Source organism: Notothenia rossii (assembly GCF_949606895.1).
Source record: "Notothenia rossii genome assembly, chromosome: 6".
In the NCBI taxonomy this organism is placed as follows: domain Eukaryota; kingdom Metazoa; phylum Chordata; class Actinopteri; order Perciformes; family Nototheniidae; genus Notothenia; species Notothenia rossii.
In genome coordinates, this window is record NC_136909.1 from 12285340 (window position 1) to 12309710 (window position 24371).

Genomic DNA, 24371 nt, shown 5'->3' on the forward strand with positions numbered 1-24371 from the left:
CCAGTGACGTAATGACGTAAACAGGAAGATATTGGAAAGCTCCTTTTAAACTTCGCCCCTGTCAGTCTGGTAATGTTTGTGCAGTTAAACTACTGACAATGCCTGTGCAGAGCCTGCCAGTCCGGGATGCGTCCATACATTTCCGTTTACTGCAGCAGTATCTGGTTCTTCTGAAGAATTACCCCATCCTTACTAAATCTGTGACGAGGTCTGTAGCTCTGCTTATTCCCTGACTTTCACTGTTCTGCAGCCTCGTGCTTGTTTCAAGTTGTTTGCACAGTTTGACATTCAGAACAAATAAACGTGTTTTTGTATAGATTACTGTTTGCTACATTGCTACATAATACATAATATGTCGCAATCTGCAGAGGTACTCAGATTAAATACAAGTAGAAATATCTGAGTGTAGGAATAATCTAATTTACTAGTAATGGTACTCCATTTAAAATGTTACTCGAGTTAAAGTACAAAAGCATTAGCATGAAAATATACTTAAAGTAGAAAAGTACTCATTATGCGGGTTGGTCCATTTCAGAATAATATATATTATATGTTTTGATTATATCTTATTGATACATTAAAGTGGTTTCAAAGCTGGTAAAGGTGCAGCCTATTTATTTAATATATTTGAATACTGTGTAGGGTAACTGGTGAAAATAATCCAGGTGTGACTAAAGTCTTATTTAAGTGTTGATTATATTTCACACCATTAATGCAAATCTGCAAAGTAACTAAATGTAATACATAAATGCAGTGGAGTAAAAGTACCCTATTTAACTTGGAACTTTATTAGGGTAGAAGTACAAAGTAGCAACACATTAAAATAAATACCTTTACTGTAAATTATTATATTTTATTGATGCATTAAAGTGTTATCAAAGCTGATGAAGGTGCAGCTAGTTTTATTGACTTTGTATTCTGAAGGGTAGTGTGTGAATATACTCCAGGTGTAACTAAAGTCTTATTTAAGTGTTGATTTATATTTCACATTATTATTCCAAATCTGTAAAGTAACTATCAGAATCAGAAATCCTTTATTAGTCCCACAAAAGTACAAAAATAAATGTAGTGGAGCAAAAGTACACTATTTACCTTTTGAAATGTAGTGGAATTAAAGTATAAAGTAGCATACATTGTACTTAAGTGCAGTACTTGAGTAAATGTACTTTGTTACTTCCCACCTCTGGGAATTTGTTAGCAGTTTTCAATGTGGTTATTGACTTCAAAGTGTATTTCCTTTGTTTGCACTGACCACTGACTGCCCTCTGGTGTCATCACTCTGTAGCCAATCAGCATCTGCCCTGAAAACCTCCCCTAGTTTTTGACACTGGTTTAATTGGATAATAATACTATGATAACTGTATCTGCTGCATATTAAAAGAGTTCTCTTGTGTGTTTTTTATATTTTTAGTGGCATCCTCTCAGCTTTAGGAAATGTTCTGTCTCAGATTTTGGAGGCAAGAAAAAAGATCAAGAGTGGAGCCCCGGTCGGTGAGATCGACCCGGCTGCAGCTGCTCGATATGCAACCTTTGGGTGAGACCTTATATGGAAACAAAATTGAGGGTTGATGTGCTAAATTACAGGAAAATACATGTAAGGGTTTGTGATTGTGAGCTAAAATGCATCACCAATTGTGGGAAAATTACCTGTGTATTTCAGGTTTTTTATCACAGGTCCAGTGAGCCATATCTTCTACCAGCTGATGGAGGTGTGGATGCCCGCAACAGACCCGCTCTGCATAGTCAAACGTCTGCTACTGGATCGGCTTATTTTTGCCCCTGGCTTTCTGCTGATTTTCTACTTTGTTATGAACATCCTGGAGGTAGGTCATCTCAGAAACTGTCCCCCTTACCATCAGATTAAAGGAGCTCTGTAGTGATTTGAGATGCTCCAGCATTAAGTTGTGGGAAATACACAATTGCAGCAGCAGAGGGAGCAATTGGTTTGGCCCCGAGTCTGGTTGAAGGAGAAAAAGGACACCCCTCCTGTCATGCAAAGCAAATTTTCAATAATCCAGTTAGTCACAACAGTTTTTTTTGTTCAAATTTGTTTGCATTTTACAGATTCAATAGAACTTCCTATTAAAGGTCTTTACTGTTTTAAAGATCAGAGATTTAAAAAGCCCCTGAAATGACCTTCCTAGATCCCGATCAAACCCGTCTTTTATTGAAAACCTGCAGAACTGATGTTGAACCCAACTGTTCTTCTCCTGCTAAATTTGATAAAAAATGGCCAAACTGATCATCATCTCGGATAAAATAATATTTATATTTGAACAGATTTGTGAATACTTGCTTCTGATTGTCAACTGCATTCTTCGGTCTGTTATTTCTATATAGCATACCTCTGCTGCAAAAAAGATAATTGCTATGCAAGCAGTTATTTTCCCATTACTAATCCGATGTGTTCAAATGGCAAAATGCTCCTTTTTTACATAGGATTTAAAAACTCATGCTATGTTTAAACCTTCATTTTGACCACAGTATTTGTTCCAGTGTCTTCATGTTTATTGTATAGTAAACGCATGCTTTATCGTTTTCATATAGACAAATGAAAAATACATTAAACCAAATTACCGTCCCATCTTTTTCCCAGGCAAAAGGATGGAGAGACTTTGAAAGCAAGATGAGAGGAAGTTACTGGACTGCCTTGAAAATGAACTGGAAAGTGTGGACTCCCTTTCAGTTCGTCAATATCAACTTTGTGCCTGTCGAGGTATGCCCTTCATTCATTGGCATCCTGTCATCAAACAAAAGATGAATCTCTTGTAATGGTTTTCCCCTTCCCTTCCTGTGTCTGTTTTTGCTTTCAGTTCCGAGTGCTGTTTGCCAACATGGTCGCCTTATTTTGGTACGCCTACCTTGCATCTGTGAGGAAATAAAGCTTCCCGACCTAACCTCACTGAACCGGAAGCTGTGGCTTTAACATCGGGCTGTTTCCTCTACCACCTTTTGACCTGTTTCTAAGATGGACACTAATTCTCACATACAGTTATTTGGATACACCTAAGAAACCTGTATAATGAGTTTAAGCCTTTATAACATACTGCTATGGTATGTTTGGTACATTTGTAATGACAACATAATACATGTAAGTGTTTTTTTACAGAGCACTGCTTACAGAAATGTGATACTGTAGTGAACATTGTGAACATATTATTTTGATCATGATGTCAATTTTAATCCAATGCTAAAGTGTGCCTTTCTGGTTACTTCGTATGGTTGTGGTCTGTACAGAGTGCAGCTCAACCCTGAGCTGAAGATTCAGTAAAGAACAGGAAATGAGAACAGACATGCAAGATTAAAATCTTTATTATTTTTTAACAGTGTACATTTGATGTAGTCAGATTTGAAGTGTCATAATAAAATTATAACATGAAGATGTGTTTATAACATATTTGTAAAGCCAAAACAAAGAAAGTTTTATTTTTGGAATGATTTCTAATTGAGGAATGTATTAATGAGTGCAATTTTAAATAAAAATATAAGCTAAATGATCTTCATTTTTAGATCAAATAAAGGAATGTCCAGAAATGTCTTTTAACTGAAAGTGTCCTCAGCCTCCTCTCAGCCGCAGGTTCAGGAAGATGGTGCTATTCGCCCGGACGTTGTAGTCGGAGAGTTTCCCCTCGTTCATCTCTCTGCTCTCGTGGAGGAGCATCTGTTGGCTCACCGGGACACGCTCTCTCTCCTCCACCCTGCTCCTGAAGTGGCTCACCGTCTCATCCGGTTTGATGTCATACGTGCTGCTCACCCCCTTCTCGTTCTTGAGGAACACCTGGATTGGGGCCGGCGGGGTCACCGGGGTCACCGGGGTCACCAGCAGGGACACCCTGGCCCCGGAGCACAGGCCGTAGGACTCGAGGGTCGCACAGTCGTTGTTGAGAGTTGTGCTAGAGCCATTCACAAAGACCAGCTTCTGGGACTCACATGAAATCCCTAGTTTCTGCTGGATGAGTATTTTCAGAGAGCCCACTGTGTCATGCGGGTGCACCCTCAGGGTATGGGAGTTCCCCAACAGAGTGATGATTAGATCCATGATGAACGTGGCCTGAAAGAGAGGTAAATACATTCAGAGGCGTACTCAATTTAAAGTAGAAGTACTAGAGTGTAGGAATACTTGCTTGCAAGTAAAAGTCCAGCTCAAATTAAAGTACAAAGTATTAGCACAAAAATATACTGAAAGTGCCAAAAGTAAAAGTACATATTATGCAGATTGGCCTATTTCAGAATAATATAAGTCACATGATTTGATTATATTTTATTGATACATTAAAGTGTTATCAAAGCTGGTAAAGGTGCAGCCTATTAAATAAATGGTGAATTTAATCCAGGTGTAACTAAAGTCTAATTTAAGTGTTGCTATATCACACCATTAATGCAAATCTGCAAGGTAACTAAATGTAATACATAAATGCAATAAATGTACACTATTTACCTTTACATTTTATAAGTACAAAGTAGCAAAACATTTAAATAAATAATTAAAAGTCCCTCATTAAAAATAAAAAAAAAAGTACATTGAATCTATCCTATACTTTACATCACTGAATACATTGATACAAATAAGTCCACTAGAAAAAACTTTTTCCCCCCCTGAGAATAAAGTATCACGGTACATTTCATGACAGGGCTGATAAAGAAAACTTCGTACCTTGAGATAGAAAAAAAAAATCCTCCAGAAATCGTCGCTCTTCTTTAAACAGTGACAGGAATCGTTTCTCCGGAGCAGCTGACGCAGGCTTCTTCTCTCCTCTGTTTATATGCAGTCTGCACAGCTGATCGAGCCCGCCCCCTCGTTTAAGATTCGTTTCCTTCCATGCCTTCATCATTTTCGGTTTCTATTATCCAAAAATGACCTGCAGTGTTTTGGACATTGTAAAGTGCATGATGGTGTAGTCCCGGACTTTCCCCTTAACGTTAAGTTTTTCCTGTAATTGAATAAACTGACGACTCATGATAAACTCAAAGTGACTCTTTAGTATTGTTACGTTTAAACCAGGGGTGTCCAAACTACGGCCCGCGGACCATTTTGAGTCGTTCCTCAGCAAATAAAAAAAGTATAATGGAACATGGACAAGTGGTCTTAATAACATAGTAGTATTCATGTGTTAATAAGACCACTTTTAAAATAAATTCAGTCAATTAAAGTTGGAAACTTTGATAATTTTATAAGAAAAAGCCCTATGACTTATTTACATAACAAGCTTGAAATACACCCTTCATATTTCTTCTTATTAGGCAATCTGAGGCTTCTGTTTGAAGGGATGAGCTGCTAACACTCACACGCATAATTGACCTACATTTGATTGATTTTGCTCACTTATAAATGAACTAATGAGGCAATATACATCTAGTTAGTGGCCCAGGTCTTCGTATATTGTTCTGTATGTGGCGCTCGGTGAAAAAAGTTTGGAGACCCCTGGTTTAAACCATAACAATAACAGTACTGAACTAAGACTAGACTGTACAGTTAAACCAAAAAGTGAACGCGATAACCGTAGGAAGTTTGTCTAAGATAAATTGCATGAAATTAAAGCAGATTATTTTGTGTAACTATTGCATCAGAGATGAGTTTTGCTGATATTTTTGGAAATTGTTGATAACATTTTTCTTTCTGTATGGTGTATTTGTTTTAACAATTGGTAATAATAAATAGGCTCTTCTCTTTTACTACACATTCAGGGTTTCCTTCTCCCTTACGCTTTAACATTGTTCTGTTATCTCTTTGGTTTTTCTAACTTTATACTTTACTAATGCAGGACGACTGTTCAGCGGGAACGCTCTGTTCATTCAGGTCTTTACTTGGCCCTCCTCCTGTGATAATTAGTTTGTATCTTAAATAATAATACAGACTAAAAAGTTGTTTAACACCACTTAAAATGAAGGCCTCACAACCTCCCTGTAAAGCTCAGGTGACCAGAGCCTTAAGGCACGTTTATGATTCACAGATTAGATCATGTGTTGACAGGTCTGCCAAGTTTTTAAAAGGAAAGGGAAAATCCTTTTATCAGATAAAATCTAAATAATACGTCAGAGTCTATGTTTAGCCACACACAGTAAACCTAACACAAACAAAACGAAAAGTTTGAAAACAATTTTTATTACCAAAGTTAAACAACACTTGAATAAAAACAGGACACATGGCAATCACTGTCACAATGTAAATCACAAGCCCTGTGCAACATTCCTTATGAATTCCTCATAACACAGGTTGTCCAAACACTGCTGACTCACCATTTTGCTGACATGAAACCAAAACTCAGAAGAGAAGTAACCAAACTGCAGGTGTAAAACTGCAAGACCTTAAGGTTTTTATTTAACTTCCAAAATGTACTATTTGTAATAAATATCATAACTCTGGGTGTTTCAGTATGGTGGCCCTTTCCTCCCTCATTGGTAGAGGAATATTTCCTGTGGTGATATAAATAAATGTGTTATTATTGTTATTATTTATCAATTTATCAATTTGTCCTTGTTAGTTAAGGATATTTACAGTTACAATCAAACAGGATGAAACTGATACATCATCCTTTGGTTTAAATTATTATACAGAGCATAGAGAGAATAACTAAACGGATTGATTACAAAACGCTCAGGGTATGATGCCTACAGTATTAACAGTATGAACAGTGTGAAATGAATAAGATATGTACGGGATAAAAAAGAGAGACAGTTGCCAAGATACAAACTGTAGATAAAAGCACAGGTATATACGTTAAGATGTGAACACACAGGGAGATTTATGCACTGAGGGCGAGAGCAGAACAATATAGAAAAAAATGGGGGGGGGGGGGTATGCATGACACATTCTTCCCATAATCTTTTTAAGATGTCTTTAACTGTTAGTAACCATTGAATAAAGTAATTGCCATCATTAATCTTGTCTAATCAGCACATTACTCAAATCCAATAACTCCACCTCTGGTAATCTCTGAAGTTTTGTCATGTTGACAATATTGTGAGATTTTGTCCCTCAAAACTAAAGCCACACCTAAATATTATTTTCATAATCAATTAATTTACTGATTATCTTTTAGATGTATTATGTTCTCTGTAAAATGTCAGAGCTCAGCTTCAGGAAATGTTCTGTCTCAGATTTTGGAGGCAAGAAAAAAGATCAAGAGTTGAGCCCTGGTCGGTGAGATCGACCCGGCTGCAGCCGCACGATATGCAACCTTTGGGTGAGACCTTATATGGAAACAAAATGTAGGGTTGATGTGCTAAATAACAGGAAAATACATGTAAGGGTTTGTGATTGTGAGCTAAAATTCATCACCAATTGTGGGAAAATTACCTGTCCTCTATGTTCCTGTGTATTTCAGGTTTCTTATCACAGGTCCAGTGAGCCATATCTTCTACCAGCTGATGGAGGTGTGGATGCCTGCAACAGACCCGCTCTGCATAGTGTAGTGGCAATTCCTTATGTTACATTATATATGGTAAAACCAAATGCTTCTACACACTACCGTACCATTTCTTGATATGTGTTTTTTCTCTGCATGCCCTTATGAGGGTTATTATTCTCAAGCGCTACAAGGCCACAGAGCTGATTTGGCAGACTATGTGGAAACTACTCTTCACACAAAGTTTGAACTTCCATAGAATGTTTTCTGTTACACTCAAACAGCTCAAGGACACATGTGTCTAAGATATGAGACATCTTTGTGAAAGCAGATTTCTGAGGCGTTCCGCCTAGCTACACAAAACTCTGTCTGCCCGCCCTATCCTGTATATAAGCTTTGCAATTCTGTGGCTATTGTGCACACTCCTGCAGACTACTCTGTATTCTGTGAGACCAGGGCCGTGGGAAGTAGGGGTGCTGAGGGTGCTGCAGCACCCCCTGATGGAGGACAGGGAATCTGCACGTCCACAAGATTAAATGGAAATATAATACAAAAAAACGAATGTTCAGCCCTGATGTAACAACATTCATAATTAAGTAAAGATAACCCCCTTTTCTCCCGGTTACAGTTTCCATTTGCCCTGTACGATGAAAGTGGGGGATGTTGGCTTATCAGGCGCCCGCAGCTCACACACAGGACAGATATCAGCTGTCTGGACAGGACTGATAGCAGCTGTCTGGACAGGACTGATAGCCAGACAGACTGAGAGGCTCAGTGAGGTAAAGGACTCTGAGGGTTTAGATAGTTCATTTTAGTCTAAGTTATCTCAGAGGGTCTCAAACGGTTTGTTAACAATTTATGTAAACAAATATTTCCAAGGCACACCTTAATTATTGGGATAAATAAAAACAGGTTTGATATCATTCCAGTGGATACTATAGGACAGTAAACCAGAAATATTGTTTAAATCTGGAGAGATTAAAGAATATGCATAAATAAATAAATGTTAACTGGTAAAATAAGAAATAAATGAACAACAAAAATAAAATAAGTTACATTTACTTGTTATTGGCTATGTTAGGTTATTGGTTATGTCCACACACTTAATTGATTATTAAAATGTAAACCGATCTTTTCGATATGGGTGTTTAGAGTTGTACCCCTTAGATCTAGTCTCTGGCAATTAAGCTCAAAGTGCACCACATTGAAGCATTTTACTTTATAATATTGAAAAAAAATATTCCCCCCTGACCCCCCTAGAGGATGTGATCCCCACAGCACCCCCCATTTGAAACATGTTCCCACGGCTATGTGTGAGACATGTACTTTTGACGCGCTTCAAATAAAGAACCAACAAAAGACAACTCTGATTTGCTGAAAGACCATTTATCGATCATTACTAGTACATCTCCAGATTATTGATAGATAAAGAAGTTTTCAACAACAATAGTCAAACGTCTGCTACTGGATCGGCTTATTTTTGCCCCTGGCTTTCTGCTGATGTTCTACTTCGTTATGAACATCCTAGGTAGGTCATCTCAGAAACTGTCCTGCTTACCATCAGATTAAAGGAGCTCTGTAGTGATTTGAGATGCTCCAGCATTAAGTTGTGGGAACTACACAATTGCAGCAGCAGAGGGAGCAATTGGTTTTAGTATGGTTGAAGGAGAAACATTTCAGGATACACTTCCTGTCATGCAACATGAAAGCATATTTTCAATAACCCAGTTAGTCACAATAGTTTTTTTGTTCAAATGTGTTTGCATTATACAGGTTTAATAGAACTTCCTATTAAAGGTCTTTACAGTTTTAAAAATCAGAGATTTAAAAAGCCCCTGAAATGACCTTCCTAGATCCGGATCAAACCCACCTTTTATTGAAAACCTGTGCTCCATACTCATGCAGAACTGACATTGAACCCACCTGTTCTTCTCTTTATAAATTTGATAAAACATGGCCAAACAGATCATTATCTCACATAAAATTATATTTATTAGTGAACAGATTTGTGAATACTTGATTCTGATTGTTAACTGCATTCTTCGATCTGTTATTTCTATACAGCAGACCTCTGCTATGCAAAAAAGATCATTGCTATGCTCGCAGTTCTTTTTCTCATTACTAATCTGATATCTTAAAATGGCAAACTGCCCCTTTTAATATATGATTAAAACACTCATGCAATGCTTCAACCTACATTTTGACCACAGTATTTGGTCCAGTGTCTTCATGTTAATTGTGTAGTCAACACATGCTATATAGTTTTCATATAGGCAAATGAAAGATAAATTAAATGACCATCCCATCTTTTCAACCAGGCAAAAGGATGGAGAGACTTTGAAAGCAAGATGAGAGGAAGTTACTGGACTGCCTTGAAAATGAACTGGAAAGTGTGGACTCCCTTTCAGTTCGTCAATATCCACTTTGTGCCTGTCGAGATATGCCCTTCATTCATTGGCATCCTGTCATCAAACAAAAGATGAATCACTTGTAATGGTTTCCCCCTTCCCTTCCTGTGTCTGTTTTTGCTTTCAGTTCCGAGTGCTGTTTGTCAACATTGTCGCCTTATTTCGGTACGCCTACCTTGCATCTGTGAGAAAATAAAGCTTCCCGACCAAACCTCACTGAACCGGAAGCTGTGGCTTTAACATCGGGCTGTTTCCTCTACTACCTTTTGACCTGTTTCTAAGATGGACACTAATTCTCACATAAAGTTATTTGGATACACCTAAGAAACCTGTACAATGAGTTTAAGCATTTATAACATACTGCTTTGGTATGTTTGGTACATTTGTAATGACAACATAATACATTCAAGTGTTTTTTTTAAAGAGCACTGCTTACAGAAATGTGATACTGTAGTGAACATTATTATGATTTTGATCATAATGTCAATTTTAATCCAATGCTAAAGTGTGCCTTTCTGGTTACTTCGTATGGTTGTGGTCTGTACAGAGTGCAGCTCAACCCTGAGCTGAAGATTCAGTAAAGAACAGGAAATGAGAACAGACATGCAAGATTAAAATCTTTATTACAGTGTAACAGTAACAGTGTACATTTGATGTAGTCAGATTTTGAAGTGTCATTCATTCCTTCAAACCTTTATTTAACCAGGTGGTCCCATTGAGATCATCGATCTCTTTTTCAAGGGAGACCTGCCCAACAGCAAGTAGGTTACAACATCAAACATCAAACAGCAGAAAACAATAAAGGACATCATATTTACAGGTCTACATTTACATACCTAGCGACATTGACAAGTACCAACAGTATCAAGTATCATTGCACTTATCCGGGCTTTAAAAACATGCAGTGGAACCAATTTGCTCATAATTAAAGTTATAGTATGAAGATGTGTTTATAACATATTTGTTAAGCCAAAACAAAGAAAGTTTTCTTTTTGGAATGATTTCTAGTCGAGGAATGTATTAATGATTGTAATTTAAATTTAAATAAATAAAATACAAGCTAGATGATCATCATGTTAAGATGAAATAAAGGAATGTCCAGAAATGTCTTTTAACTGAAAGTGTCCTCAGCCTCCTCTCAGGCGCAGGTTCAGGGAGATGGTGCTATGCGCTCGGACGTTGTAGTCGGAGAGTTTCCCCTCGTTCATCACTCTGCCCTCGTGGACGAGACTCTGCTGGCTCACCGGGACCCGCTCTCTCTCCTCCACCCTGCTCCTGAAGTGGCTCACCGTCTCATCCGGTTTGATGTCATACGTGCTGCTCACCCCCTTCTCGTTTTTGAGGAACACCTGGATGATGGCCGGTGTGGTCACCAGCAGGTTCACCCTGGCCCCGGAGCGCAGGCCGTAGGACTCGAGGGTCGCACAGTCATTGTTGAGAGTTGTGCTAGAGCCGTTCACAAAGACCAGCTTCTGGGACTCACATGAAAACCCTAGTTTCTGCTGGATGAGTATTTTCAGAGAGCCCACTGTGTCATGCGGGCGCACCCTCAGGGTGTGGGAGCTTCCATTCATCAGACTGATGGTAAGATCCATGATGAAAGTGGCCTGAAAGAGAGGTAAATACATTGAGAGGTGGAAGAAAAACTAGGAGTGTGTACTTAATTAAAAGTAGAAGTACCAGAGTGTAGGAATGCTCTTTTACAAGTAAAAGTTGTGCATTCAAAATGTTACTCAAGTAAAAGTACAAAAGTATTAGCATGAAAATATACTTAAAGTACCAAAGGTAAAAGTACTCATTACTGTATGCAGATTGACCTGTTTCAGAATAATATAAATGACATGTTTTGATTATATGTTATTGATACATTAAAGTGTTATCAAAGCTGGTAAAGGCACAGCTTATAAAATAAAAGTGAATACTGTGGGGTAACCATTACACACCATTAATGCAAATCTGCAAGGTAACTAAATGTAATAAATAAATGCAGTGGAGTAAAAGTAAACTATTTATCTTTGAACTTTATTAGTACAAAGTAGCAAAACATTTAAATAAATACCTACAAGTCCCTCATTGAAAAAAAAAAAAAGTATCGTGAATCTATTCTATACTTTACATCACTGAATACATTGATACAAATAAGTCCACTAGAAAAAAACCTTTCCCCCCCCCAGAGAATAAAGTATCACGGTACATTTCATGACAGTGCTGATAAAGAAAACTTCGTACCTTGAGATAAGTTTAGAAAAATCCTCCAGAAATCGTCGCTCTTCTTTAAACAGTGACAGGAATAGTTTCTCCGGAGCAGCTGACTCAGGCTTCTTCTCTCCTCTGTTTATATGCAGTCTGCACAGCTGTTCGAGCCCGCCCCCTCGTTTATGATTCGTTTTCCCTTCCATGCCTTCTTCATTTTCGGTTTCTAATCTCCAAAAATGACCTGCAGTGTTTTGGACATTGTAAAGTGCATGAGGGTGTAGTCCCGGACTTTCCCCTTGACGTGAAGTTTTTCGTGTAATTCAATAAACTGACGACTCAAGATGAACTCAAAGTGACTCTTTAGTATTGTTACGTTTAAACCAGGGGTGTCCAAACTACGGCCCGCGGACCATTTTGAATCGGCCCTCAGCAAATAAAATAAAATATATTGGAACATGGACAAGTGATCTTATTAACACAGTCGTATTCATGTGTTAATAAGACCACTTTTCAAATAAATTCAGTCAATTAAAGTTGGAAACATTTTCTAGCACATCTTATTTGATAAGAAAAAAGCTCTATGACTTATTTACATAACAAGCTTGAAATACACCCTTCCTATTTCTCCTTATTAGGCAATCTGAGGCTTCTGTTGAAGGGATGAGCTGCTAACACTCACACGCATAATTGACCTACATTTGATTGATTTTGCTAACTTATAAATGAACTAATGAGGCAATATACTAAATATACGAAGGTCTGGGCCACTCACTAGACTCTATAGTCTACTGAGTGGCCCAGACCTTTGTATTATTTTTCTGTATGTGGCCCTCGGTGAAAAAAGTTTGACCCCCTGGTTTAAACCATAACAATAACAGTACTGAACTAAGACTAGACTGTACAGTTAACCCAAAAAGTGAATGCCATAACTGTAGGAAGTTTGTCTAAGATAAATTGCATGAAATTAAAGCAGATTATTTTGTGTAATTATTGCATCAGAGATGAGTTTTGCTGATATTTTTGGAAATTGTTGATAACATTTTTCTTTTTGTATGGTGTATTTGTTTTAACAATTGGTAATAATAAATAGGCTCTTCTCTTTTACTACACATTCAGGGTTTCCTTCTCCCTTACGCTTTGACATTGTTCTGTTATCTCTTTGGTTTTTCTAACTTTATACTTTACTAATGCAGGACGACTGTTCAGCGGGAACGCTCTGTTCATTCAGGTCTTTACTTGGCCTTCCTCCTGTGATAATTAGTTTGTATCTTAAATAATAATACAGACTAAAAAGTTGTTTAACACCACTTAAAATGAAGGCCTCATAACCTCCCTGTAAAGCTCAGGGGATCAGAGCCTTAAGGCACGTTTATGATTCACAGATTAGATCATGTGTTGACAGGTCTGCCAAGTTTTTAAAAGGAAAGGGAAAATCCTTTCATCAGATAAAATCTAAATAACACGTCAGAGTCTATGTTTAGCCACTCACAGTAAACCTAAAACAAACAAAACGAAAAGATTGAAAACAATTTTTATTACCAAAGTTAAACAACACTTGACTAAAAACAGGACAAATGGCAATCACTGTCACAATGTAAATCACAAGCCCTGTGCAACATTCCTTATGAATTCCTCATAACACAGGTTCAATCAGGAGAGACGTGATGTATGGAATACATGTTTATTATCGGGTCACATTATATAAATGAAACATAATGATGACAGTTTATAACAATTGAATGAAATGGTGTTTGGCGATTAGGCCCAAGTTTTGTAGGATGTCATTCGGGAAGGGAAGAACCGTTTCCGATGAACCCCCCCGGGTCTAGACACTGGTGGTGGTGATAAGTGGTTAGGTCCGGTTGGAAGGGAGAAGGTTGGGCTTGGCCCTGAGTTGGAAGCAGGAGGCGAAGGGGTGGAGGAGGGTTGCGCGTTGACACCTGGAAGACAGCTGATGGAAAAGGGGAGAGCATATATAGAGGGATTAACAGGTGCGATGATTAGGCTTGTGAACGGAGGGAAGTGATAGGTTAGCTGAGGAGTGGCGCTCCCTATCATTTAGTGAAGGGAGCGAGTATTGCCATGACGCGCAATACAAAGTGATAGGTCTTCCTGCCTGAACTTGCGCTGAGCTTCATTTTTCCAAACACTGCTGACTCACCATTTTGCTGACATGAAACCAAAACTAAGAAGAGAAGTAACCAAACTGCAGGTGTAAATGAAACAGAACAATAACACAATCTTAATGCAGGACCTTAAGGTTTTTATCTTCCAAAATGTACTATTTGTAATGAATATCATGACTGAGTGTTTCAGTATGGTGGCCCTTTCCTCCCTCGTTGGTAGAGGAATATTTCCTGTGGTGATATAAATACATTTGTTATTATTGTTATTATTTATAAATGTGTCAATTTGTCCTTGTTAGTTAAGGATATTTACAGTTACAATCAAACAGGATGAAACTGATACATCATCCTTTAGTTTAAATTATTATACAGAGCATAGCAATAACTAAACGGATTGATTACAAAATGCTCAGGGTATGATGCCTACAGTATTAACAGTATGAACAGTGTGAAATTAATAAGATATATGCAGGATAAAAAAAGAGAGACAGTTGCCAAGATACAAACTGTAGATAAAAGCACAGGTATATACGTTAAGATGTGAACACACAGGGAGATTTATACACTGAGGACGAGAGCAGAACAATATAGAAAAAAAAGGGGGGGGGGGGGGTGTATGCATGACAGATTCTTCCCACAATCTTTTTAAGATGTCTTTAACTGTTAGTAACCATTGAAAAAAGTAATTGCCATCATTAATCTTGTCTAATCAGCACATTACTCAAGCCCAATAACTCCACCTCTGGTAATCTCTGAAGTTTTGTCATGTTGACAATATTGTGAGATTTTGTCCCTCAAAACTAAAGCCACACCTAAATATTATTTTCATAATCAATTAATTTACTGATTATCTTGTAGATGTATTATGTTCTCTGTAAAATGTCAGAGCTCAGCTTCAGGAAATGTTCTGTCTCAGATTTTGGAGGCAAGAAAAAAGATCAAGAGTTGAGCCCTGGTCGGTGAGATCGACCCGGCTGCAGCCGCACGATATGCAACCTTTGGGTGAGACCTTATATGGAAACAAAATGTAGGGTTGATGTGCTAAATAACAGGAAAATACATGTAAGGGTTTGTGATTGTGAGCTAAAATTCATCACCAATTGTGGGAAAATTACCTGTCCTCTATGTTCCTGTGTATTTCAGGTTTCTTATCACAGGTCCAGTGAGCCATATCTTCTACCAGCTGATGGAGGTGTGGATGCCCGCAGCAGACCCGCTCTGCATAGTGTAGTGGCAATTTCTTATGTTACATTATATATGGTAAAACCAAATGCTCCTACACACTACCGTACCATTTCTTGATATGTGTTTTTTCTCTGCATGCCCTTATGAGGGTTATTATTCTCAAGCGCTTCAAGGCCACAGAGCTGATTTGGCAGACTATGTGGAAACTACTCTTCACACAAAGTTTGAACTTCCATAGAATGTTTTCTGTTACACTCAAACAGCTCAAGGACACATGTGTCTAATAGCGATATGAGACATCTTTGTGAAAGCAGATTTCTGAGGCGTTCCGCCTAGCTACACAAAACTCTGTCTGCCCGCCCTATCCTGTATATAAGCTTTGCAATTCTGTGGCTATTGTGCACACTCCTGCAGACTACTCTGTATTTTATGACACATGTACCTTTGACGCGCTTCAAATAAAGAACCAACGAAAGAAAACTCTGATTTGCTGAAAGACCATTTATCGATCATTACTAGTACATCTCCAGATTATTGATAGATAAAGAAGTTTTCCACAACAATAGTCAAACGTCTGCTACTGGATCGGCTTATTTTTGCCCCTGGCTTTCTGCTGATGTTCTACTTCGTTATGAACATCCTGGAGGTAGGTCATCTCAGAAACTGTCCTGCTTACCATCAGATTAAAGGAGCTCTGTAGTGATTTGAGATGCTCCAGCATTAAGTTGTGGGAACTACACAATTGCAGCAGCAGAGGGAGCAATTGGTTTTAGTATGGTTGAAGGAGAGACATTTCAGGATACACTTCCTGTCATGCAACATGAAAGCATATTTTCAATAACCCAGTTAGTCACAACAGTTTTTCTTTTCAAATTTGTTTGCATTTTACAGATTCAATAGAACTTCCTATTAAAGGTCTTTACAGTTTTAAAAACCAGAGATTTAAAAAGCCCCTGAAATGACCTTCCTAGATCCGGATCAAACCCACCTTTTATTGAAAACCTGTGCTCCAGACTCATGCAGAACTGACATTGAACCCACCTGTTCTTCTCTTTATAAATTTGATAAAACATGGCCAAACAGATCATTATCTCACATAAAATTATATTTATTAGTGAACAGATTTGTGAATACTTGATTCTGATTGTTAACTGCATTCTTTGATCTGTTATTTCTATACAGCAGACCTCTGCTATGCAAAAAAGATCATTGCTATGCTCGCAGTTCTTTTTCTCATTTCTAATCTGATATCTTAAAATGGCAAACTGCCCCTTTTAATATATGATTAAAACACTCATGCTATGCTTCAACCTACATTTTGACCACAGTATTTGGTCCAGTGTCTTCATGTTAATTGTGTAGTAAACACATGCTATATAGTTTTCATATAGACAAATGAAAGATAAATTAAATGACCATCCCATATTTTCTAGCAGGCAAAAGGATGGAGAGACTTTGAAAGCAAGATGAGAGGAAGTTACTGGACTGCCTTGAAAATGAACTGGAAAGTGTGGACTCCCTTTCAGTTCGTCAATATCAACTTTGTGCCTGTCGAGATATGCCCTTCATTCATTGGCATCCTGTCATCAAACAAAAGATGAATCACTTGTAATGGTTTCCCCCTTCCCTTCCTGTGTCTGTTTTTGCTTTCAGTTCCGAGTGCTGTTTGTCAACATGTTGCCTTATTTCGGTACGCCTACCTTTAATCTGTGAGGAAATAAAGCTTCCCGACCTAACCTCACTGAACCGGAAGCTGTGGCTTTAACATTGGGCTGTTTCCTCTACTATCTTTCGACCTGTTTCTAAGATGGACACTAATTCTCACATACAGTTATTTGGATACACCTAAGAAACCTGTATAATGAGTTTAAGCATTTATAACATACTGCTTTGGTAGGTTAGTACATTTGTAATGACAACATAATACATTCAAGTGTTTTTTTTACAGAGCACTGCTTACAGAAATGTGATACTGTAGTGAACATTATTATGATTTTGATCATAATGTCAATTTTAATCCAATGCTAAAGTGTGCCTTTCTGGTTACTTCGTATGGTTGTGGTCTGTACAGAGTGCAGCTCAACCCTGAGCTGAAGATTCAGTAAAGAACAGGAAATGAGAACAGACATTCAAAATTAAAATCTTTATTACAGTGTAACAGTAACAGTGTACATTTGATGTAGTCAGATTTTGAAGTGTCATTCATTCATTCAAACCTTTATTTAACCAGGTGGTCCCATTGAGATCATCGATCTCTTTTTCAAGGGAGACCTGCCCAACAGCAAGTAGGTTACAACATCAAACATCAAACAGCAGAAAACAATAAAGGACATCATATTTACAGGTCTACATTTACATACCTAGCGACATTGACAAGTACCAACAGTATCAAGTATCATTGCACTTATCCGGGCTTTAAAAACATGCAGTGGAACCAATTTGCTCATAATTAAAGTTATAGTATGAAGATGTGTTCATAACATATTTGTTAAGCCAAAACAAAGAAAGTTTTCTTTTTGGAATGATTTCTAATCGAGGAATGTATTAATGATTGTAATTTAAATTTAAATAAATAAAATACAAGCTAAATGATCATCATGTTAAGATGAAATAAAGGAATGTCCAGAAATGTCTTTTAACTGAAAGTGTCCTCAGCCTCCTCTCAGGCGCAGGTTCAGGGAGATGGTGCTATGCGCTCGGACGTTGTAGTCGGAGAGTTTCCCCTCGTTCATCACTCTGCCCTCGTGGACGAGACTCTGCTGGCTCACCGGGACCCGCTCTCTCTCCTCCACCCTGCTCCTGAAGTGGCTCACCGTCTCATCCGGTTTGATGTCATACGTGCTGCTCACTCCCTTGTCGTTTTTGAGGAACACCTGGATGATGGCCGGTGTGGTCACTAGCAGGTTCACCCTGGCCCCGGAGTGCAGGCCGTAGGACTCGAGGGTCGCAGAGTCGTTGTTGAGAGTTGTGCTGCAGCCGTTCTCAAAGACCAGCTTCTGGGACTCACATGAAAACCCTAGTTTCTGCTGGATGAGTATTTTCAGAGAGCCCACTGTGTCATGCGGGCGCACCCTCAGGATGTGGGAGCTTCCATTCATCAGACTGATTGTAAGATCCATGATGAAAGTGGCCTGAAAGAGAGGTAAATACATTGAGAGGAGGAAGAAAAACTAAGAGTGTGTACTTAATTAAAAGTAGAAGTACCAGAGTGTAGGAATGCTCTTTTACAAGTAAAAGTTGTGCATTCAAAATGTTACTTAAGTAAAAGTACAAAAGTATTAGCATGAAAATATACTTAAAGTACAAAAGGTAAAAGTACTCATTATGCAGATTGGCCTGTTTCAGAATAATATAAATGACATGTTTTGATTATATGTTATTGATACATTAAAGTGTTATCAAAGCTGGTAAAGGCACAGCTTATAAAATAAAAGTGAATACTGTGGGGTAACCATTACACACCATTAATGCAAATCTGCAAGGTAACTAAATGTAATAAATAAATGCAGTGGAGTAAAAGTAAACTATTTATCTTTGAACTTTATTAGTACAAAGTAGCAAAACATTTAAATAAATACCTACAAGTCCCTCATTGAAAAAAAAAAAAGTATCGTGAATCTATTCTATACTTTACATCACTGAATACATTGATACAAATAAGTCCACTAGAAAAAAACCTTTCCCCCCCCCAGAGAATAAAGTATCACGGTACATTTCATGACAGTGCTGATAAAGAAAACTTCGTACCTTGAGATAAGTTTAGAAAAATCCTCCAGAAATCGTCGCTCTTCTTTAAACAGTGACAGGAATAGTTTCTCCGGAGCAGCTGACTCAGGCTTCTTCTCTCCTCTGTTTATATACAGTCTGCACAGCTGATCGAGCCCGCCCCCTCCTTTATGATTCGTTTTCCCTTCCATGCCTTCTTCATTTTCGGTTTCTAATCTCCAAAAATGACCTGCAGTGTTTTGGACATTGTAAAGTGCATGAGGGTGTAGTCCCGGACTTTCCCCTTGACGTGAAGTTTTTCCTGTAGTTCAATAAACTGACGACTCATGATGAACTCAAAGTGACTCTTTAGTATTGTTACGTTTAAACCAGGGGTGTCCAAACTACGGCCCGCGGACCATTTTGAATCGGCCCTCAGCAAATAAAATAAAATATATATTGGAACATGGACAAGTGATCTTATTAACACAGTAGTATTCATGTGTTAATAAGACCACTTTTCAAATAAATTCAGTCAATTCAAGTTGGAAACATTTTCTAGCATATCTTATTTGATAAGAAAAAAGCCCTATGACTTATTTACATAACAAGCTTGAAATACACCCTTCCTATTTCTCCTTATCAGGCAATCTGAGGCTTCTGTTGAAGGGATGAGCTGCTAACACACACAAAAGCATAATTGACCTACATTTGATTGATTTTGCTAACTTATAAATGAACTAATGAGGCAATATACATCTAGTTAGTGGCCCAGCCCTTCGTATATTTTTCTGTATGTGGCCCTCGGTGAAAAAGGTTTGGAGACCCCTGGTTTAAACCATAACAATAACAGTACTGAACTAAGACTAGACTGTACAGTTAACCCAAAAAGTGAACGCCATAACTGTAGGAAGTTTGTCTAAGATAAATTGCATGAAATTAAAGCAGATTATTTTGTGTAACTATTGCATCAGAGATGAGTTTTGCTGATATTTTTGGAAATTGTTGATAACATTTTTCTTTTTGTATGGTGTATTTGTTTTAACAATTGGTAATAATAAATAGGCTCTTCTCTTTTACTACACATTCAGGGTTTCCTTCTCCCTTACGCTTTAACATTGTTCTGTTATCTCTTTGGTTTTTCTAACTTTATACTTTACTAATGCAGGACGACTGTTCAGCGGGAACGCTCTGTTCATTCAGGTCTTTACTTGGCCCTCCTCCTGTGATAATTAGTTTGTATCTTACATAATAATACAGACTAAAAAGTTGTTTAACACCACTTAAAATGAAGGCCTCACAACCTCCCTGTAAAGCTCAGGTGATCAGAGCCTTAAGGCACGTTTATGATTCACAGATTAGATCATGTGTTGACAGGTCTGCCAAGTTTTTAAAAGGAAAGGGAAAATCCTTTCATCAGATAAAATCTAAATAACACGTCAGAGTCTATGTTTAGCCACTCACAGTAAACCTAAAACAAACAAAACGAAAAGATTGAAAACAATTTTTATTACCAAAGTTAAACAACACTTGACTAAAAACAGGACAAATGGCAATCACTGTCACAATGTAAATCACAAGCCCTGTGCAACATTCCTTATGAATTCCTCATAACACAGGTTCAATCAGGAGAGACGTGATGTATGGAATACATGTTTATTATCGGGTCACATTATATAAATGAAACATAATGATGACAGTTTATAACAATTGAATGAAATGGTGTTTGGCGATTAGGCCCAGGTTTTGTAGGATGTCATTCGGGAAGGGAAGAACCGTTTCCGATGAACCCCCCCGGGTCTAGACACTGGTGGTGGTGATAAGTGGTTAGGTCCGGTTGGAAGGGAGAAGGTTGGGCTTGGCCCTGATTTGGAAGCAGGAGGCGAAGGGGTGGAGGAGGGTTGCGCGTTGACACCTGGAAGACAGCTGATGGAAAAGGGGAGAGCATATATAGAGGGATTAACAGGTGAGATGATTAGGCTTGTGAACGGAGGGAAGTGATAGGTTAGCTGAGGAGTGGCGCTCCCTATCATTTAGTGAAGGGAGCGAGTATTGCCATGACGCGCAATACAAAGTGATAGGTCTTCCTGTCTGAACTTGCGCTGAGCTTCATTTTTCCAAACACTGCTGACTCACCATTTTGCTGACATGAAACCAAAACTAAGAAGAGAAGTAACCAAACTGCAGGTGTAAATGAAACAGAACAATAACACAATCTTAATGCAGGACCTTAAGGTTTTTATCTTCCAAAATGTACTATTTGTAATGAATATCATGACTGAGTGTTTCAGTATGGTGGCCCTTTCCTCCCTCGTTGGTAGAGGAATATTTCCTGTGGTGATATAAATAAATTTGTTATTATTGTTATTATTTATAAATGTGTCAATTTGTCCTTGTTAGTTAAGGATATTTACAGTTACAATCAAACAGGATGAAACTGATACATCATCCTTTAGTTTAAATTATTATACAGAGCATAGCAATAACTAAACGGATTGATTACAAAATGCTCAGGGTATGATGCCTACAGTATTAACAGTATGAACAGTGTGAAATGAATAAGATATATGCAGGATAAAAAAAGAGAGACAGTTGCCAACATACAAACTGTAGATAAAAGCACAGGTATATACGTTAAGATGTGAACACACAGGGAGATTTATACACTGAGGACGAGAGCAGAACAATATAGAAAAAAAAGGGGGGGGGGGGGTGTATGCATGACACATTCTTCCCACAATCTTTTTAAGATGTCTTTAACTGTTAGTAACCATTGAAAAAAGTAATTGCCATCATTAATCTTGTCTAATCAGCACATTACTCAAGCCCAATAACTCCACCTCTGGTAATCTCTGAAGTTTTGTCATGTTGACAATATTGTGAGATTTTGTCCCTCAAAACTAAAGCCACACCTAAATATTATTTTCATAATCAATTAATTTACTGATTATCTTGTAGATGTATTATGTTCTCTGTAAAATGTCAGAGCTCAGCTTCAGGAAATGTTCTGTCTCAGATTTTGGAGGCAAGAAAAAAGATCAAGAGTTGAGCCCTGGTCGGTGAGATCGACCCGGCTGCAGCCGCACGATATGCAACCTTTGGGTGAGACCTTATATGGAAACAAAATGTAGGGTTGATGTGCTAAATAACAGGAAAATACATGTAAGGGTTTGTGATTGTGAGCTAAAATTCATCACCAATTGTGGGAAAATTACCTGTCCTCTATGTTCCTGTGTATTTCAGGTTTCTTATCACAGGTCCAGTGAGCCATATCTTCTACCAGCTGATGGAGGTGTGGATGCCTGCAACAGACCCGCTCTGCATAGTGTAGTGGCAATTTCTTATGTTACATTATATATGGTGAAACCAAATGCTTCTACACACTACCATACCATTTCTTGATATGTGTTTTTTCTCTGCATGCCCTTATGAGGGTTATTATTCTCAAGCGCTTCAAGGCCACAGAGCTGATTTGGCAGACTATGTGGAAACTACTACTCTTCACACAAAGTTTGAACTTCCATAGAATGTTTTCTGTTACACTCAAACAGCTCAAGGACACATGTGTCTAAGATATGAGACATCTTTGTGAAAGCAGATTTCTGAGGCGTTCCGCCTAGCTACACAAAACTCTGTCTGCCCGCCCTATCCTGTATATAAGCTTTGCAATTCTGTGGCCATTGTGCACACTCCTGCAGACTACTCTGTATTCTGTGACACATGTACCTTTGACGCGCTTCAAATAAAGAACCAACAAAAGACAACTCTGATTTGCTGAAAGACCATTTATCGATCATTACTAGTACATCTCCAGATTATTGATAGATAAAGAAGTTTTCCACAACAATAGTCAAACGTCTGCTACTGGATCGGCTTATTTTTGCCCCTGGCTTTCTGCTGATGTTCTACTTCGTTATGAACATCCTGGAGGTAGGTCATCTCAGAAACTGTCCTGCTTACCATCAGATTAAAGGAGCTCTGTAGTGATTTGAGATGCTCTGGAATTAAGTTGTGGGAACTACACAATTGCAGCAGCAGAGGGAGCAATTGGTTTTAGTATGGTTGAAGGAGAGACATTTCAGGATACACTTCCTGTCATGCAACATGAAAGCATATTTTCAATAACCCAGTTAGTCACAACAGTTTTTCTTTTCAAATTTGTTTGCATTTTACAGATTCAATAGAACTTCCTATTAAAGGTCTTTACAGTTTTAAAAACCAGAGATTTAAAAAGCCCCTGAAATGACCTTCCTAGATCCGGATCAAACCCACCTTTTATTGAAAACCTGTGCTCCAGACTCATGCAGAACTGACAATGAACCCACCTGTTCTTCTCTTTATAAATTTGATAAAACATGGCCAAACAGATCATTATCTCACATAAAATTATATTTATTAGTGAACAGATTTGTGAATACTTGATTCTGATTGTTAAATGCATTCTTCGATCTGTTATTTCTATACAGCAGACCTCTGCTATGCAAAAAAGATCATTGCTATGCTCGCAGTTCTTTTTCTCATTACTAATCTGATATCTTAAAATGGCAAACTGCCCCTTTTAATATATGATTAAAACACTCATGCAATGCTTCAACCAACATTTTGACCACAGTATTTGGTCCAGTGTCTTCATGTTAATTGTGTAGTAAACACATGCTATATAGTTTTCATATAGGCAAATGAAAGATAAATTAAATGACCATCCCATATTTTCTAGCAGGCAAAAGGATGGAGAGACTTTGAAAGCAAGATGAGAGGAAGTTACTGGACTGCCTTGAAAATGAACTGGAAAGTATGGACTCCCTTTCAGTTCGTCAATATCAACTTTGTGCCTGTCGAGATATGCCCTTCATTCATTGGCATCCTGTCATCAAACAAAAGATGAATCTCTTGTAATGGTTTCCCCCTTCCCTTCCTGTGTCTGTTTTTGCTTTCAGTTCCGAGTGCTGTTTGTCAACATTGTCGCCTTATTTCGGTACGCCTACCTTTAATCTGTGAGGAAATAAAGCTTCCCGACCTAACCTCACTGAACCGGAAGCTGTGGCTTTAACATCGGGCTGTTGCCTCTACTACCTTTCGACCTGTTTCTAAGATGGACACTAATTCTCACATAAAGTTATTTGGATACACCTAAGAAACCTGTATAATGAGTTTAAGCATTTATAAACTTATTATACAGGTACAGATACCATACTGCTTTGGTATGTTTGGTACATTTGTAATGACAACATAATACATTCAAGTGTTTTTTTTACAGAGCACTGCTTACAGAAATGTGATACTGTAGTGAACATTATTATGATTTTGATCATAATGTCAATTTTAATCCAATGCTAAAGTGTGCCTTTCTGGTTACTTCGTATGGTTGTGGTCTGTACAGAGTGCAGCTCAACCCTGAGCTGAAG

At 38.0% G+C, this 24371-nt stretch overlaps 5 protein-coding genes and 1 pseudogene across 6 annotated transcripts; 3 read left to right on the forward strand and 3 right to left on the reverse strand.

Annotated features, from left to right (window-relative positions):
- Nucleotides 1-21: 21 nt before the first annotated feature.
- LOC307042365 (peroxisomal membrane protein 2-like) lies at nucleotides 22-3494 on the forward strand. The gene is made up of 5 exons (XM_079686216.1): nucleotides 22-208; nucleotides 1412-1534; nucleotides 1661-1823; nucleotides 2597-2716; nucleotides 2814-3494. The coding sequence occupies exons 1-5, from the start codon at nucleotides 99-101 to the stop codon at nucleotides 2880-2882; spliced, it is 585 nt and encodes a 194-aa protein (XP_079542342.1). The 5' UTR covers nucleotides 22-98; the 3' UTR covers nucleotides 2883-3494.
- LOC307042368 (polyubiquitin-like) lies at nucleotides 3297-4789 on the reverse strand. The gene is made up of 2 exons (XM_079686223.1): nucleotides 4655-4789; nucleotides 3297-4051 (listed from the first exon to the last, which is right to left on the reverse strand). Exon 2 carries the CDS (start codon nucleotides 4037-4039, stop codon nucleotides 3557-3559), a length of 483 nt encoding a protein of 160 aa, XP_079542349.1. The 5' UTR covers nucleotides 4040-4051; nucleotides 4655-4789; the 3' UTR covers nucleotides 3297-3556.
- Nucleotides 4790-7047: 2258 nt separating this feature from the next.
- Nucleotides 7048-10859, forward strand: LOC307042947 (peroxisomal membrane protein 2-like; annotated as a pseudogene). Its single transcript, XR_013810669.1, has 5 exons — nucleotides 7048-7184; nucleotides 7326-7407; nucleotides 8796-8874; nucleotides 9665-9784; nucleotides 9882-10859. The product of XR_013810669.1 is annotated as a peroxisomal membrane protein 2-like (transcript).
- LOC307042373 (polyubiquitin-like) lies at nucleotides 10361-12090 on the reverse strand. The gene is made up of 2 exons (XM_079686228.1): nucleotides 11984-12090; nucleotides 10361-11361 (listed from the first exon to the last, which is right to left on the reverse strand). The coding sequence occupies exon 2, from the start codon at nucleotides 11347-11349 to the stop codon at nucleotides 10882-10884; it is 468 nt and encodes a 155-aa protein (XP_079542354.1). The 5' UTR covers nucleotides 11350-11361; nucleotides 11984-12090; the 3' UTR covers nucleotides 10361-10881.
- A 2687-nt stretch (nucleotides 12091-14777) lies between these two features.
- LOC307042375 (peroxisomal membrane protein 2-like) lies at nucleotides 14778-24293 on the forward strand. The gene is given in 6 exon segments (XM_079686230.1): nucleotides 14778-15022; nucleotides 15026-15078; nucleotides 15220-15301; nucleotides 15827-15907; nucleotides 16698-16817; nucleotides 23904-24293. Coding segments are annotated over 6 exon segments (471 nt in total). The 5' UTR covers nucleotides 14778-14941; the 3' UTR covers nucleotides 23958-24293.
- Nucleotides 17390-19100, reverse strand: LOC307042374 (polyubiquitin-like). Its single transcript, XM_079686229.1, has 2 exons — nucleotides 19009-19100; nucleotides 17390-18392 (listed from the first exon to the last, which is right to left on the reverse strand). The coding sequence occupies exon 2, from the start codon at nucleotides 18378-18380 to the stop codon at nucleotides 17913-17915; it is 468 nt and encodes a 155-aa protein (XP_079542355.1). The 5' UTR covers nucleotides 18381-18392; nucleotides 19009-19100; the 3' UTR covers nucleotides 17390-17912.
- Nucleotides 24294-24371: the final 78 nt, after the last annotated feature.

Coding starts and splice junctions, on each gene's coding strand:
- LOC307042368 (XM_079686223.1), bottom strand. CDS start 4,039: ATGGATCTAATCATCACTCTGTTGGGGAACTCCCATACCCTGAGGGTG.
- LOC307042373 (XM_079686228.1), bottom strand. CDS start 11,349: ATGGATCTTACCATCAGTCTGATGAATGGAAGCTCCCACACCCTGAGG.
- LOC307042365 (XM_079686216.1), top strand. CDS start 99: ATGCCTGTGCAGAGCCTGCCAGTCCGGGATGCGTCCATACATTTCCGT. Junction 209..1,411: donor CTTACTAAATCTGTGACGAG/GTCTGTAGCTCT, acceptor TTATATTTTTAG/TGGCATCCTCTCAGCTTTAG. Junction 1,535..1,660: donor GCTCGATATGCAACCTTTGG/GTGAGACCTTAT, acceptor TGTGTATTTCAG/GTTTTTTATCACAGGTCCAG.
- LOC307042374 (XM_079686229.1), bottom strand. CDS start 18,380: ATGGATCTTACAATCAGTCTGATGAATGGAAGCTCCCACATCCTGAGG.